Below are 15,207 nucleotides of genomic sequence, written 5' to 3'. Positions count from 1 at the left end.
ATATCATTTATTGAATACGTTAATTCAGAAGTGCAGATGTGTCCCGTCTCTAATCCAGACCATTTATTGCCAATATAGCTAATTAGTAAACAACATTCAGATTGCTTCCGCCTGGTCAGTTGTCCACAACATCTGGAAAACAGCAGGGGTGAGTTGGGTTGGTTGCTCATTTTAAGAGAATCATACGTTTTGTTAATACAACAATGTGATGAACGGAATTGTATTTTAAATAATCAAATGTTGTACAAAAATGTGTTTCGTATTCAAATGATGCATTAAGTATGGAGATATTTCGTCCCACATCGAAAGTGTATCCCCCATGGATCACTGTAGTGGTACGTTCCACAACACCCGGGTTTCCGCGCGAAAAGACGGCCCGCGCGCCCGAATTGCTTATAGCATCCATTGCAAGAAACAGCACGCGACAGGCAGTCACTGTGGAGCCGTACTGTAGTGACCAGCGGCCGGTTTAACCATTGTTTTAACGGATTTTAAAGTGATTTTATCTCTTTTATCTCACACGTTCGGCTAGCTGTCTACCATGCCATCCAGGACTTCCCTGTCTCTGCCAGAGGATGTCAGGAAAAGGTACGTAAACGTTTCTAACCTGAATGCTAATAATGTCCAGATAATGTAGCATGCATGCCGCTTGTTGTCTTGGTCCAAACGCCACAACAGCAACAACAAAACCCGTGTAACGAGCTGCTCTGGACATGTCGTGAGCGGGTTTGCCCTTTTACCTTTTGCTCCTGCTAGCCACTGCAGCTAGCGTTAGCTTGTTGTCACTTGACAGTCAGGGCTGATGCCGCATACACAGTTAGCGTAGCCTCCTGTTACCGTTAGCCAGTTAGCATCTTAGCCTGTCAATGGATGGAGCAGCGTGTGAGATTTGGCGCCACTCAGGAAGTTTTGCTCCTTATGTTCCTGCTAGCTCGCTATCAGACTGGTTTCACTGCTAAGACCTGTCAGGATGTGTGCTCCTAAATGAACTCACCGTGGAGTTGTTTTGACGTGTTCGTTGTTCGCAGGCTGCAGGTGCTGGATGAGGATGGAGCTTCAGACGAGGTGGGTTTTGTGTCTTCTTACTGCTTTTGAAAGCATGCAAGTCTCTTTGTCGGTTACTCCAGCTGCTCACTAATTGTTCCTGCTAATGACTGTTTAGTATGGGGATCCCAACATCACTGAAAATGATTGTTACCTCAGGGTCACAGTATTCTGTCACCTTTAAGTCAAGCTGCACTCTTAACTGGATTTCACCATCTTAAATCTGCAGTATTGTCTAGTTCATTTATAATGTATGAATTAAAATGAGTCTCTCCATGAGCTTGAAAGCAAAGTGATGAACTGTACAGATGATGCCATCTAGATACAACTCTAAGGAGTGCCTCATCAGGTTAATTGAGTCATTTAGATTTAATATCTTGAGCATTATCACTCCCCAAAGAGTCGTGATGTCATCTTTAAGATGAGTTTTAGTGTGCTGACAAACATCAATAAAGTTGTCGTCACAGATACATCTGATTTCAAGTTTTGATACGGCAGAAATGTATGAATTAAAATGTGTTTTGTCAAGGATTTATTAGGTAAATTGGTATCAATTCCATTACCATTTCAGTACTACTCAAAAACAGTAAAGCCATATATCACTTCATTAGTTAAACAGGCTAAAAGTGTGGCTTTTCTGACCAGAGCTTTTTCTTAAAATGGCATTCAAGGATCATGTGAAGGAGAAACTCAAGTTGGTGCAGGACTTCCTTCATGATGATGCTCAGGACCAGCTGACCAGCCTGAAGGAGAAGATGAAAAGTTCAGAGATCTCAATGGTTAGTGACTCTTAAAGCTATCCCAATCCAGAAATTTCTCCACTTATTGTTTCTCCTGTAACATGTGTCGTATGCCATGTATTTTTCTCAGGAGGTCTACATTTCTAAAGTAAAGGCGTTGCTGGGAAAAGAGCTTCATCATGAAAATGGCTCCCATGTCGATGGTGTGGAGCAGAACGGAAAGACAAATGGCTTCACAAATGGCTCTCACAAAGAGGAGAACAGCGAAGATGTGACCATGGACGTACAGGAAGAAGAGGAGACTGTCAAGTCGCCAACTGCTTCCAAAGGGAAGGGTGGCCGCAAGAGCAAGTCTAATTCTGACTCCAAAAGTAAGCACGTAGTATTTGTCATGCAGCAGCTGCGTTTCAAGATGGAGATGAGTCAAATGTTTGGTATTGGGAATACTCAACCTTGTTTTTCCCCCTTTTGGAAGAGTCTCCAGCCAGCACCAGGGTTACAAGAAACACTGGAAAACAGCCAACCATCATGTCAATGTTCTCTAAAGTGTGCGTAAGAGTTTTATCCTGTGTCTCATACTTTCACTTTTTCAGCAAGTTAAAAAAGAATTCGGTTTAACAGTAAATCTGTCTTGCAGTCAAAAGCGCAAGTCGGAAGACTTGAATGGAGAAGCTACTCCTAAACAAAATGAGGTGAAGGAAGAGGAAGTGGAGGAGGTGAGGCATTTGTATGTACCCTTGATGTTTAAACATCAAGAGTTTCAATTCTCAATGTCTGCTATATAACACTGCCCACACTCTCCAATCTGTTGTAGTCTCGGGAGGAGAAGCGTCTTAAAGTGGACTCGGTTGAAAAGTAAGTCTTTTGCCCTCTGAACATCAGTGACGGTGATGGAGCTCACACAAGTGCACGTACTAATATTTTTCTTTGTGCAGTGCTGCTCCAGAAGAATCAAAGAGTGAGATGATTAAGCCGGTTTCTGCTCCAAAGGTAATGAAACGTATTGTTCAGCTCAGTTTCATAGCTGTTAATAATTGTAAGCATTGACACTTTGTGCTGACACAACTTGTATATGTATTTATTTATTTTTTATTACCAGACACCACCTCCCAAATGTCCAGACTGCAGACAATACTTGGATGACTCTGATCTCAAGTTCTTTCAAGGGGATCCCGATAATGCGGTAAGAGTTTATCATTTAAGCAGTGGCTTTATTGTGTGTCAATTGTAAAACCCCTAATTTTAAACCTGCTTTTTCCATCTTCAGCTGGATGAGCCAGAGATGTTAACAGATGAGCGTCTCTCCCTGTTTGACTCAAATGAGGATGGATTCGAGAGCTATGAGGACCTGCCACAGCACAAGATTACAAATTTCAGGTAAGTGACTCTTCATCAGTCTTAAGTGTTTTTAGGTGGCACATAGCTTGTTGGCCAAGTTCAGAGGAACAGACAGGTCCCCTCTTATCTTGTACGCATTTGTATTGCAGCACCTGAGTCAATTATGGTATTACCTCTTGTGTCTTGCAGTGTTTATGACAAGCGTGGCCATCTTTGTCCATTTGACTCTGGGCTGATTGAGAAGAACGTGGAGCTCTACTTCAGCTGTGTTGTCAAACCCATTTATGACGACAACCCTTGTTTGGATGGTATGAAATCCCACATTTCAAGAATGGAAACTAGTAAATAAGCTCTGTGATAGTCTGGCAACCTGTCCAGTGTGTACTTATCCTCTCACCCAGTGTAAGCTGCGATAGGCTCCAGCCCCCCGTGACCCTTAAAGCTGTTACGGAGAATGAATGAAAACTTTCCTTTTCAGGTGGTGTTCCTGCAAAGAAGCTCGGACCAATCAATGCCTGGTGGATCACTGGTTTTGATGGTGGAGAAAAAGCTCTCATTGGTTTCACTACAGGTAGCAAAGTTTCCGGCTCCAAATCAAATTTTATTTGACCCTTTTTACCCTGTGAAATGTGCTAATTGTTTCCATCTTTATTATCCAGCTTTTGCTGATTATATCCTGATGCAGTCCAGCGAGGAGTACGCGCCCATCTTTGCACTGATGCAGGAGAAGATCTATATGAGCAAGATTGTGGTGGAATTTCTCCAGAAGAATCCTGACGCTACTTATGAGGACCTTCTGAACAAGATTGAGGTGAGGACCAGTCATCTTTGTTCATCACTTACAGACTAAGTTAGTAATTAATACACTGATCTGAAAACATTTTGCCTTATGAGGGCACTGTCAACATAAACTTAACATACATAAACTTAACATTACATAAACTTTGGAGAGAGCATGAACTGTTGAAACAAGACTTTTCTGGTCAACATGAAATGCTATGGTAAATACTAACACCTGGTCTCACACACAAGCAGCATAATATTTCTGAGGTGAAGACATGTGATCCCTGGATGCAGTTCTTGTCGCTGCAACACAATGCCAGGATACTGACTAATGTATGTTCATCCTTCTGCCCTCAGACAACCGTGCCTCCTGCAGGGCTAAACTTCAACTGCTTCACCGAGGACACACTGCTGCGCCACGCCCAGTTTGTGGTGGAGCAGGTGGAGAGCTACGATGAGGCCGGCGACTCTGATGAGCAGCCCATCATTGTCACTCCCTGCATGAGAGACCTGATCAAGCTCGCAGGTGTCACTCTCGGGAAGAGGTACAGCTGAGGGATAACTACGATTTGGTTCCTCCTTGTCATTTATTGTACCAGTCATACAGCATAAGTTAGCTTTTCATAGCTACTTTAGGCTAAAGTGAAAACAAACATGAGTGGTGCACATGCTACGTATGTAACCTAAATGAAAACTCCCCACCCATTTTTTTTTTTCTAGCAGAAGCTCCTTTGCAACACAAATGCTTCAGGATTTTGAAGTTATCGATCGGCCTTTTTTATTTATTTATTTTTTTTTGCTTATATTCCTGTATTTCTGCTCCTCGCTCCTTGTTCTCCCTAATGTCTAACATTCCTTTGACATTTCCTAACGCAGCATGCTGCTATACTGGTAGGTAGGCCTTGTGAATGCATCCTTAGCTTGTATGGTGGTGTGTTTAGTGTGAAGCATTTAGACGCTATATGGACAAAGAGAGCATTATATCAGAGTTCACGCTAGAGTTGTATTTATTTAATTTTTTGCCATTACATCAGTTTCTTTAAGTTGATCTGGCATATTTGAATTCTTGCCACATAACTAGTGTGTGTGTGTGGACCAGTGTCCATAAGTTATCTTTATTAGTCACAACCAATTGTTCTGCAAATTAATTATAAAAAATAAATTTTGAGGATTTTAAAGGGGGGAGAAAAGCTTTACGAAAAAAGGTCTTGACGTGGGTTTACATATAAAGAAACAAATTCAGATAATTTCACACACCAATTGGCTTGAGTGACCCCTAAAAGATAATTGGCAGTTTAAACTTGATCTTCATGCAGAATTCTTTTCTCAAAAGAGACTAGGTCAAAGCCTTGAATGTCAAGTGTCTTCTGAGGCCCCGATCACACAGCGTTGCAGATGTCAAAATACAAGGAATACCATACTGCCTTTTTTTGTTGTTGAAGCTTGCCCTGATCAGAATGCTTTATGTGCCTTGCTTCACCTTTTTTTTGGTTGGTTCAAAGCTTCTTTTAGGATGAGTCAGGGACAGTTTGACAATGTGCCGTCAATCGTCGGGCATAATTACGGTTGGTAAAATGTTAGAAAGTAGATAAGGCTACAGTTTGTTCAGATATCTCTTGCAGCTCGCCTGGGGTGACGGATTGACACTATACACTACCTCTTGGTGTCATTGCCACCACAGAAGACCCGCCTCTCAATTCATCTGACTGGACAATAGGGAAAAAACGCCAATGATGATTTCCACTCTCAGTTAAAGTTTTTTCAACCTGAGGCATTCAGGGTGCTCCTGTAAGAACGTGAGGTGCAAAGAGCCAAGAACATGAGGCACTCGGCAACACAAACATCAGGAGGCAAAACACTTTACTCACGTTTAAAATGCTTACAAAAAGTGACCCCACGCTGCAAAAACGTACTCTGTCTGATCGGGACCGAAGAGGTTTTGTCACTGCACTTGAGCCTACAATAAACCCTGGGCAGACTGGACCCACTGCTATGATCACTGGTGTGAACCGTCAGGGTTGAAAGAGAAATTGTCTGACCCTTAACCTTGGGCTTAATGTGTGATGGGACTCACACAGATCAATTTCAGTAATACAAAATATAAAACAAAACGTCCACTTAGGCTTTCTGTAGGTCCTTGTAAAATTGACTTGAACACTCTTCTGAGAAGTCTTACTGAAAAGCCAAATAAAAACACTGTGGTTGCCAGATGAAATGAAGGCACACTCCAATCCTTTAGTTGTAACGCAGCGTGTGTGTGTTAGTGTTTTCTGTGCAGGCTAGAGTGTTTTTAAAAGAACTAAATTGGCCTGTAGCATCTAACGGGAACTCTGCATCGTACATCTTTACTGTGTCTGTTCTGTTTGCTTGTTTCTTATGTTGCATGGCCTGATGCTGTGGTGTGTTGACAGCCAGGGGCTTCATAATGCCATCGCTCCACATATCATCAGGTGTTTGTGCCAAGACAAATGGACCTCTCCCTCTGAACCCAAACTTTACTCTATTTACAGGAGAGCAGCCAGAAGACAAGCCATTCGCCACCCGACAAAGATAGAGAAGGACAGTAAGGGACCGACTAAAGCGACAACTACCACGCTGGTGTACCAGATATTTGACACCTTCTTCTCTGATCAGATAGAGCAGAATGATAAAGAGAGTGGTGGGGTCAAAAGACAGCGCTGTGGTGTCTGTGAGGTGAGAGGTTATTGAGAGTGAAGCCCCTCTGTTAAAACACAAATACAACAGTGCTTAATGTGTATTTGATTGGTGTCTTGTGTAATTCTTTACAGTTGATATTCATATTTCCTTTGTTTGTCTTCAGGTTTGTCAATCTCCTGACTGTGGCAAGTGCACAGCTTGTAAGGACATGATCAAGTTTGGGGGAAGTGGCAAAAGCAAGCAGGCTTGCAAGCAGAGAAGGTAAGCCGGTGTCTGAGCAGTTTAGTCTACAGAGGTCTTTTAATCTTCAGCCTTCTCAAAGTATAGCCCCGTTTGAACTGCAGAAAGTTTCACCAGTGACCAGGAACCTGTTGAGGAGCTCATAGCGTTTCGACTGCAGGGACCATGGTCTAAATCAAGTCCAGAGACATTATTTTGCAGCCCAAATAGTCTCTTATGGGGGATATAGGACCATTTTAGGACGAGGGGAGAACACTTCTGTTTGATAACCTTACAAATGAAATTAGCTTTGCTGTCAGCTTAAACCTAGTTCACATTACATGATTTTCACCGTGATTTTGACGTCGCAGAGGATCTTGAGAGCCACCTTGGGTCGGAGGTGAGTCGGCAGATAGTCTGCCACGACGAGTCCTCGTGTGAACAAGCCTACGAGCAAGTCGCCCCTTCGTCTGCGACTGGGACTGGATATCTAGCATGCGTGCTGGCAGAAAACTGGAGAAGTCTGACATGACTGACAAAGAGCATCAGCCAATGAGAGGCGGGATATGTCCCACGTCAGCACGCAGGAGGACAGAAGAAATGTGAGGAGGACAAGCCGCAGGGTTGCCAGGTCCACTTATTACCCACGATTTTGAGCTTGTTTTTGTTTTTTTTGTAAAGTTGCTTACAAATATTGGTCGTTGTGGTTTGCAAGTTTTGGGCTTGCTTTCTAAATGTTGCGTCACTTCTTTTGGGCTTGTTTCCATAGCCCTGGTTGCTTGTTTTTCTCCCAAGATCTGGCAACACTGAGTCAAGCCAGCAAGCAACAACAATGGCAGCGTCCACAGGATCACAGGGAGTGCGTAGTGTTTGGACCCAGGCCCTGGAGCCAGATCTGATTCAACACTGGGAAGAATATCCATGCCTTTACAATGCGTCGTCTCCAAGTTCAAAACGTTGATTGGTGACGTTAGCGCGTTATCTGGAGCTCCGTCGACGAGGACTCGGTGGAGAAATCTTGTGGTGTGCACACAGGTCATAACGCAGTTGGCGAGACTCCCGATGACAGACACGTTGTCAGGTGTGAACACTCAAAAGATTACGATGGTCTCCGCGATGCAAAATTGGAATGAAAATCATGTAACATGAACTAGCCTTCACTGACTCATTTTAAAAGGGACAGAAAAACAGGGAGAAATTGAGCAACTGCTGAGAGAAGAGAGTGTCAATGCCATGGTGCTTTGAAAGAGACGGTGAATGAGAGAAATAAAACATTATTTTCTGATTGTTGTACAGCAGTTACATTCTTAAGCTTAAATAACCAAGCTCAATAACCATCAAACACTCAACAGATGATGCACTGTGAAGACAGACGGTTTAATATTTCTCCTGAATTGCATTCATTACATCCACCTTGCAATAATACTGTGCAGCAGTAAATGTCAAAACAGTGCTAAAGTTTTGTGGTCCGAGTCTCTCACTTTAGTCGCTTGATGTGTGATCAACTCCTTAATGTTAATGAGTAATGCTTTTATGTGCTGTGACAGGACATGGTAATTCTGCTTTGCTAACGTACTTTTGTCTGTTTCAGATGCCCAAATCTGGCAGTGAAGGAGGCTGAAGATGATGAGAACATTGAAGAGGAAGATGTTCCAGTGGAGAAATCCAAAAAGATTCCCCATGCAAAGAGGAAGAAACAGACCCAGAGCAAACTGACATGGATCGGAGAGCCTGTTCAGGTGTTTATTTTCCCTTTCTTTAAATGTTACAGTGAAATTGTGTTGTCTTGCATGAGGACTCAGGAGTATGTGTGTGTGGGGGGGGTATTTCTAAAATATATATTCATCTCCAACCCCCTTCAGACTGAGGGGAAGAAGCAGTACTACAGGAAGGTCCGTGTGAACGATGAAGAGCTGGAGGTCGGCGACTGTGTCTCAGTTTCATCAGAGGATCCAAGCATCCCTCTGTATCTGGCAAGGTACAACATTTTTAGACTCTCTGATAACAGTTTGTCTGCGTGGTTTCTGTAAATCTAATGACACATTCCCTCTCAGGATCGCATCTCTGTGGGAGGACAACAATGGGAAAATGTTCCACGCCCACTGGTTCCATCGTGGGACTCACACAGTGCTGGGAGAGTCTTCTGATCCGCTGGAGCTTGTGCTTGTGGATGAGTGTGAAGACATGCTGCTCAATTATGTGCAAGGCAAAGTTAATGTCATGTATAAGGCCCCGTCTAACAACTGGTTCATGGAGGTAGATTAACTTGACAGCAGGTTAATTTGCACTTTGTTTGATGTTTTTCTTTACCTAATGGTTACATTTTTTATTTCAGGGTGGCATGGACGTGGATATCAAAGTAATCGAAGATGACGGCAAGAGTTTCTTCTATCAGTTCTGGTACGACACAGAGTACGCCCGCTTTGAGACACCTCCCAAGACCACTCCATCAGAAGACTGCAAGTTCAAGTAAGCACCATCCAAGTGTATTTGTACTGCACATGTGATCTTGTTTGTTTTTTTTTGTATGCTTGTTTGTCATGAATATGCTTACATTTTTGCTTTCAGGTTTTGTTCCAGCTGTGTCAGAATTAAAGAGAGAGAAGAACAGGCAACCCCACGTGCATTTGAGCCCCTGGCGGACCAAGACAATGACTCCAAGGCTCTGTATGCTCTGGCCTGCTTTCAGGGGGAGCAGTTCAGAGTGGGAGACAGTGTCTATCTGCCGCCTGACACTTTTAATTTCAGGTGAGTGAAGTTAGGGCTGGTCAGTATGTAGATATTATTTTATCATGATATGAGACCAGATATTGTCGTAGATTTTGAATAATTATAATTGTTGTCTTTTCCTGTGTGTGTGTGTGTGTGTGTGTGTGTGTTTTGTTTTTTGTTTTGTTTTGTTTTGTTTTTTTAAATCTGCTGCATTACAATAAAGTGATGTAATTTCTGATGACTGAGCCTTTACCTGCTCAGTCATCAATATCCACATTACTGATGATTGGTAATCAAAAATCTCATCTTGAAAGCACCAATAGTCAACCCTTTAATTTCGCTGCAATGTCAATATCGGGGTGTTTGATTCTCTCTGTCGTCCAGCCCAAAGTTTAGTGATTCAAAATGTTTTAATTCACTCAAACTTGTACAAGGAAGAAAATGTATATGCCACTCACTGCCTCTGTTCCTTGCTCTCAGTGTGAAGCCCGCCAGTCCAGTGAAGCGCTCCCACAGGAAGGAGGACGTGGACGAGGACCTGTATCCAGAATATTACAGGAAGTCCTCAGACTACATCAAGGGGTCAAACCTGGACGCTCCAGAGCCCTTCCGCATCGGGCGCATCAAGGAGATCTACTATCACAGGCGGAGCAACGGGAAACCCGACACCTCGGAGGTCAAACTGCGACTCTACAAGTTCTACAGGTAAAAACACATCACAATTTAATTGGTTGTCATTCAGAGTTTAGTCTGCACAGAATTAACTGGTTTTGTCTCATCTCCCAGACCTGAGAACACTCACAAAGGTGTCAAAGCCAGTTACCACACAGACATTAATCAGCTGTACTGGAGTGATGAGGAAGTGACGGTCAACATGGCTGAGGTGCTCGGCCGCTGTCAAGTAGAATACGCAGAGGACCTGAATGAGTCAGTCCAGGACTATTCCAGTGGAGGACCTGACCGCTTCTATTTCCTGGAGGTACAGTTCTTATTGCTTTGTATCGGCAGTATGGCATAATTGGCTAATATTCAAAATCAAGGCGGTAATGTGCAAAATGATGTATAAAGATCAGATTTTGGGCTAAATTGGAAAGACTGTTGCAAATGGAAGGCATAATGGCCGTACTTGAACGTATCTTCAATGCAGCATGCTTGTTTATTCTTATACATATTCCTCTCTCACAGGCTTATAATGCAAAATCAAAAAGCTTTGAGGACCCTCCAAATCACGCTCGCTCTGCTGTACATAAAGGCAAAGGAAAGGGCAAAGGGAAAGGTAAAAATACAGACACAAAATATTTACATTTTATTTGATCTAAAATTTGTTTTAGGTTTTCTAAAATCATTCAATGATTATTTTGTACAAGGTAAAGGCAAAGGGAAGGCTTCAGTCGTACAAGAACCGCAGGAGTCTCAGAATGAACCACAGACTCTTAAAGTGCCCAAATATCGCACGCTGGATGTGTTCTCTGGCTGCGGTGGACTTTCTGAAGGCTTCCACCAGGCTGGTAAGTGCTTGTTCTGTGCCACTCATGAAATATGTTCTCAGATCCACAATTGTTGACCTTTAGAGTTTGGGAAGCTGCAGCTTTTTTCACTGAAAACATGACTTCCGATTGCCGTTTCAGGTATATCTGAGACTCTGTGGGCCATCGAGATGTGGGAGCCTGCAGCCCAGGCCTTCAGGCTCAACAACCCCGGCACCACAGTGTTCACTGAGGACTGCAACATCTTGCTGAAGTTGGTCATGTCCGGAGAGAAGACGAATTCTCTCGGCCAGAAGCTGCCTCAGAAGGGTGACGTGGAGATGCTGTGTGGAGGACCTCCCTGCCAAGGGTTCAGTGGGATGAACCGCTTCAACTCTCGCACTTACTCCAAATTCAAGAACTCCCTCGTGGTCTCCTATCTCAGGTCAGTGTTTGGAAAAGCAGACTCTACCCTGACCCTGAGATACATGATGTTGCAAGTTTCCTGCAGCAGGCTAAATAAAATACGTTTTCCTGTTTTGCAGTTACTGTGATTACTACAGACCCAAGTTCTTCCTGCTTGAGAACGTGAGGAACTTCGTCTCATTTAAGAGCTCCATGGTCCTGAAGCTGACTCTGCGCTGTCTTGTGCGCATGGGCTACCAGTGCACTTTTGGCGTCCTTCAGGTGGGTCTGACTCCAGTGACTATTTGTCTGCCAGTCTGGGCAATATTTATTATGAGTTCAGCTAACAGCGAGGAACCTAGGTGAATAGCATTAAACTCTTCACGTGTTAAACTCTCCTGTTTAAGCTTATTGACAAAATGCTGGGCAACGACGGGAAACTCTTGGGAGTAGATACAAAAAAATGCAAAACATGACTTTTGTTTTATAGTGAGCCACATGAAGCAACACTATTACATTTCTCTTGTATCTTCTCTTACTTTCTTAAGTAAAAGTACTAATAGCTCACTGTAAAATACAGTGTCAAAGTAAAAGCCCTGCAATGAAAATGTCTTAATTGTTCTTACATAGTTTTACTTGTGTATTAAAATGCATTTGATTAGGAACAGTTATATGAATTTATGTACTTGGTTACATTCCACCACTGGTCAGCAGAGGGAAGCACAGTAACTGAAATGACTGTAATTGGGATCAGTGGACCAGTAGTATTTATTAAATCGGGAATATAATAATCCAGTCATTGTAATTACTCTAAAATAAAATCTAAATTAGATTATATGATATTCATGCATTTTTTTATGTTCGTCAAATTCAAAGCTGTCTCCTCTGGTTGGATAAACTGCGTGGACAGTGAAACAACATGATGTTCTCTTACGTAAGAGAAGATTTTATGAGTTGTCCAGAGCACCTAAGATAAGAGAACAACAAAAGTTATTAAGTTACACGTCTTGTCGATGCCAGTTGAACAGGATTAACCTCTTTACATGTAAAACTGTCTTGGTAAAGCTTATCAGCAACGTGCCTGGCAACTAACTCGTTAGTTACAGTCCAGCTTCCAATGCCATGTGATTAACAAGTGTATTTATTTTTATTTAGATCACAGAGTCAGAGATTTGACCCCCTAACAACGACAAAAAAGTCTTGCAACCTCTTGTCAGAAGTTGTATTTTCTTATGAGTGACCTACTTTCCTTCCAGGTTATGTAGGGATCTAGGAAAAATAGTTTTACATGCCTATGTTTTTATGAGGGCTGAAGTCACCTGTACTATTCCACTAATGTGCTCACTGCTGCCCTCCTCATCAGGCTGGTCAGTACGGTGTCGCCCAGACCCGCCGCAGGGCCATCATCCTGGCTGCTGCTCCTGGAGAGAAGCTGCCTCGTTACCCTGAGCCTCTGCACGTGTTTGCTCCCAGAGCCTGCTCCTTGAGTGTGGTGGTGGACGAGAAGAAATTTGTCAGTAATGTCACACGGTAAACATCCTTGACTGTACTGCTTATTGATCTGCAATTCCAGATGACAAACCTGTACAGCTCCTCAACTAGACTGTAACAATGCTGCTGTGTGACTGCACACTAGACTGAACTTTCTGCCTTCAACAGAGGTAACGGAGGAATCTACAGAACCATTACTGTCAGAGATACCATGTCTGACCTGCCAGAGATTCGCAATGGTGCAGCTGCATTGGAGATTTCCTACAACGGGGAGCCTCAGTCCTGGTTCCAGAGGCAGATCAGAGGCACACAGTATCAGCCCATCCTCAGAGATCATATCTGCAAGGTGAGCTGACTTACACTGATTTGTCTTGGTGGTAATTTTCACATGATGTAAATGCTCTGAGTTTATGTAGGATAGTAATGTGATCACGTCTTCTCTAGTTGATGGTAAAAGTTTCTAACAAAGGTCTTTGTGTCACCAGGACATGAGTGCTCTGGTTGAAGGCAGGATGCGGCACATCCCGTTGGCTCCAGGCTCCGACTGGAGGGATCTGCCCAACATTGAGGTTCGGCTGAAAGACGGCACCATGACCAAGAAGCTGCGTTACACACACCAGGATAAAAAGAATGGACGCAGCAGCACCGGTGCACTCAGAGGTGTTTGCACTTGTGCAGGAGGTATGTAGATCTAGTTTTCTGCTTGAATGATAACACAGCTTACATTTCCAGTGTGGAGGCATCTCTGATTGTGTTTGTCATTTTTTTTAGGGACGTCATGCGACCCGTTAGACAGGCAGTTCAACACCCTGATCCCCTGGTGTCTGCCCCACACCGGGAACCGCCACAATCACTGGGCCGGACTGTACGGCAGACTGGAGTGGGATGGCTTCTTCAGCACAACTGTCACCAACCCTGAGCCCATGGGCAAGCAGGTACATCAAGTTTTTACAAACAAGTTTGAATAAAATATACTTTAGCCAAAATGATGTCCATAATTTGATTTCTGAATCACATTAGGTCCCCAGTTAATACTCTCCCCATGTGAATAGGGCTTTAAACAACAGTTGAATTTGTGCTGTTCAAGGCCTGTGACCAATTTCCTGCGTCTTGAATCTTAATCTGAGTGTTTTGATTTCAGGGCCGTGTTCTGCATCCTGAGCAGCACAGAGTGGTCAGTGTGAGAGAGTGTGCACGCTCTCAGGGATTCCCCGACACCTACCGCTTCTTCGGAAACATCCTGGACAAACACAGACAGGTAAGTGCGACTTCACTAAAGCTTGCTCAAAAAGCAAGCAGAAGTGAGAATGTTTTTCTTGAACTTCTGGTTTCTAATAACACTGGTAGTGGAAGTTGGCAAGACACATGACTGTTGGATGTGTAAAAAAGCAAAAACAACTGTTTTAGTAATGAAAATGCAAGCAGTTCCAACATGGCTTCTTCATTAAATTCAAGGGATGTTACAATTGTTAAATGCCATTTAAACTCTGAGCTGTCATCTGATCGTGTAATTGCTTCTTCCTGTTCTGCCAGGTTGGAAATGCAGTGCCCCCTCCACTCTCCAGGGCCATCGGCCTGGAGCTTAAGAAATGCGTCATGGACAGAATGAAGGAAGAACAAGCAACAGGTGACTTGTTTATCTGAATTCTACATTTCCTGATTGACACTAAACATTCAAATATGCAGAAATCCTTTAACGTCTTTCCCCTTCCACAGAGACTGTCAAACAAGAGAAGATGGAGGTCTCTGATTAGGCCCTGGTTCCTTTCCAGCAACAATCAATGTCACGAATCCTGATGCCGACGTGTCAGGCGACCATTTCTTTTAATAAGCTGGCTTTTAACCGTGTCACTAAGTGGCCACCATGGACGTTCTGTGCAGTGCCATTCCATGTTTTGTTTTAACTGTGCTTTCTAATCATCATGTTGTTAAGAAATGTTCACCTCATGTGGGATAAATTGTATGTAGTTTTTATATGTGTAAAATTTCAAATAAAGCTCTTATGAAATTGATTTTGTGAATTTTATGAAGTGAAATTAACACTGAGCTGTTAAGCTGGTAGTGTAGTACTAAAGGTCAGGTATTCATTCCAGCTCATATCAGATTGTTTTAATTCATATGTGACCTTTTCAACCTGCATCTGGAGTGAACACTTGCTGGACTGCTACGACATGCTTAACAAAACTGATCCACTTAATCTTCAACATCGTTTAAATACAGCACAAGTCTTCTCTTGTAAATGTGCCAATGCTTTTTCATTAGTTTCACACCCACAACAGTTTAACAGATCTCCTCGACCCAAAACTCAGTGGATTGACTGTAACAAGCTAAAGTAATTTTAGTGACTTACG

General features: G+C 43.0%; 1 protein-coding gene across 2 annotated transcripts; it reads left to right on the top strand.

Annotated features, from left to right (window-relative positions):
- The first annotated feature begins 354 nt into the window (after positions 1–354).
- dnmt1 (DNA (cytosine-5-)-methyltransferase 1) lies at positions 355–14,847 on the top strand. 2 transcript variants are annotated; one of them, XM_049560621.1, is made up of 35 exons: positions 355–588; positions 1,029–1,065; positions 1,716–1,823; positions 1,915–2,155; positions 2,260–2,332; positions 2,422–2,500; positions 2,599–2,639; positions 2,720–2,774; positions 2,884–2,967; positions 3,052–3,161; positions 3,312–3,430; positions 3,601–3,693; positions 3,782–3,933; positions 4,263–4,450; positions 4,782–4,796; positions 6,416–6,599; positions 6,727–6,824; positions 8,374–8,521; positions 8,645–8,760; positions 8,837–9,038; positions 9,118–9,251; positions 9,351–9,530; positions 9,975–10,199; positions 10,281–10,473; positions 10,680–10,770; positions 10,862–11,002; positions 11,123–11,405; positions 11,506–11,647; positions 12,729–12,895; positions 13,025–13,202; positions 13,342–13,537; positions 13,628–13,791; positions 13,998–14,114; positions 14,390–14,483; positions 14,573–14,847. In XM_049560621.1, exons 1-35 carry the CDS (start codon positions 542–544, stop codon positions 14,608–14,610), a joined length of 4,533 nt encoding a protein of 1,510 aa, XP_049416578.1. In that variant the 5' UTR covers positions 355–541; the 3' UTR covers positions 14,611–14,847. The 2 variants fall into 2 exon arrangements, with proteins under 2 accessions (XP_049416578.1, XP_049416579.1); XM_049560622.1 differs by lacking the exon at positions 4,782–4,796.
- The last annotated feature ends 360 nt before the right edge of the window (positions 14,848–15,207 follow it).

Source organism: Epinephelus fuscoguttatus, linkage group LG19 (assembly GCF_011397635.1).
Source record: "Epinephelus fuscoguttatus linkage group LG19, E.fuscoguttatus.final_Chr_v1".
Taxonomy (NCBI): Eukaryota; Metazoa; Chordata; class Actinopteri; order Perciformes; family Serranidae; genus Epinephelus; species Epinephelus fuscoguttatus.
This window is presented reverse-complemented; position numbering and strand designations above follow the sequence as displayed.

Coding starts and splice junctions, on each gene's coding strand:
- dnmt1 (XM_049560621.1), top strand. CDS start 542: ATGCCATCCAGGACTTCCCTGTCTCTGCCAGAGGATGTCAGGAAAAG. Junction 589..1,028: donor CCAGAGGATGTCAGGAAAAG/GTACGTAAACGT, acceptor CGTTGTTCGCAG/GCTGCAGGTGCTGGATGAGG. Junction 12,896..13,024: donor TTTGTCAGTAATGTCACACG/GTAAACATCCTT, acceptor TGCCTTCAACAG/AGGTAACGGAGGAATCTACA.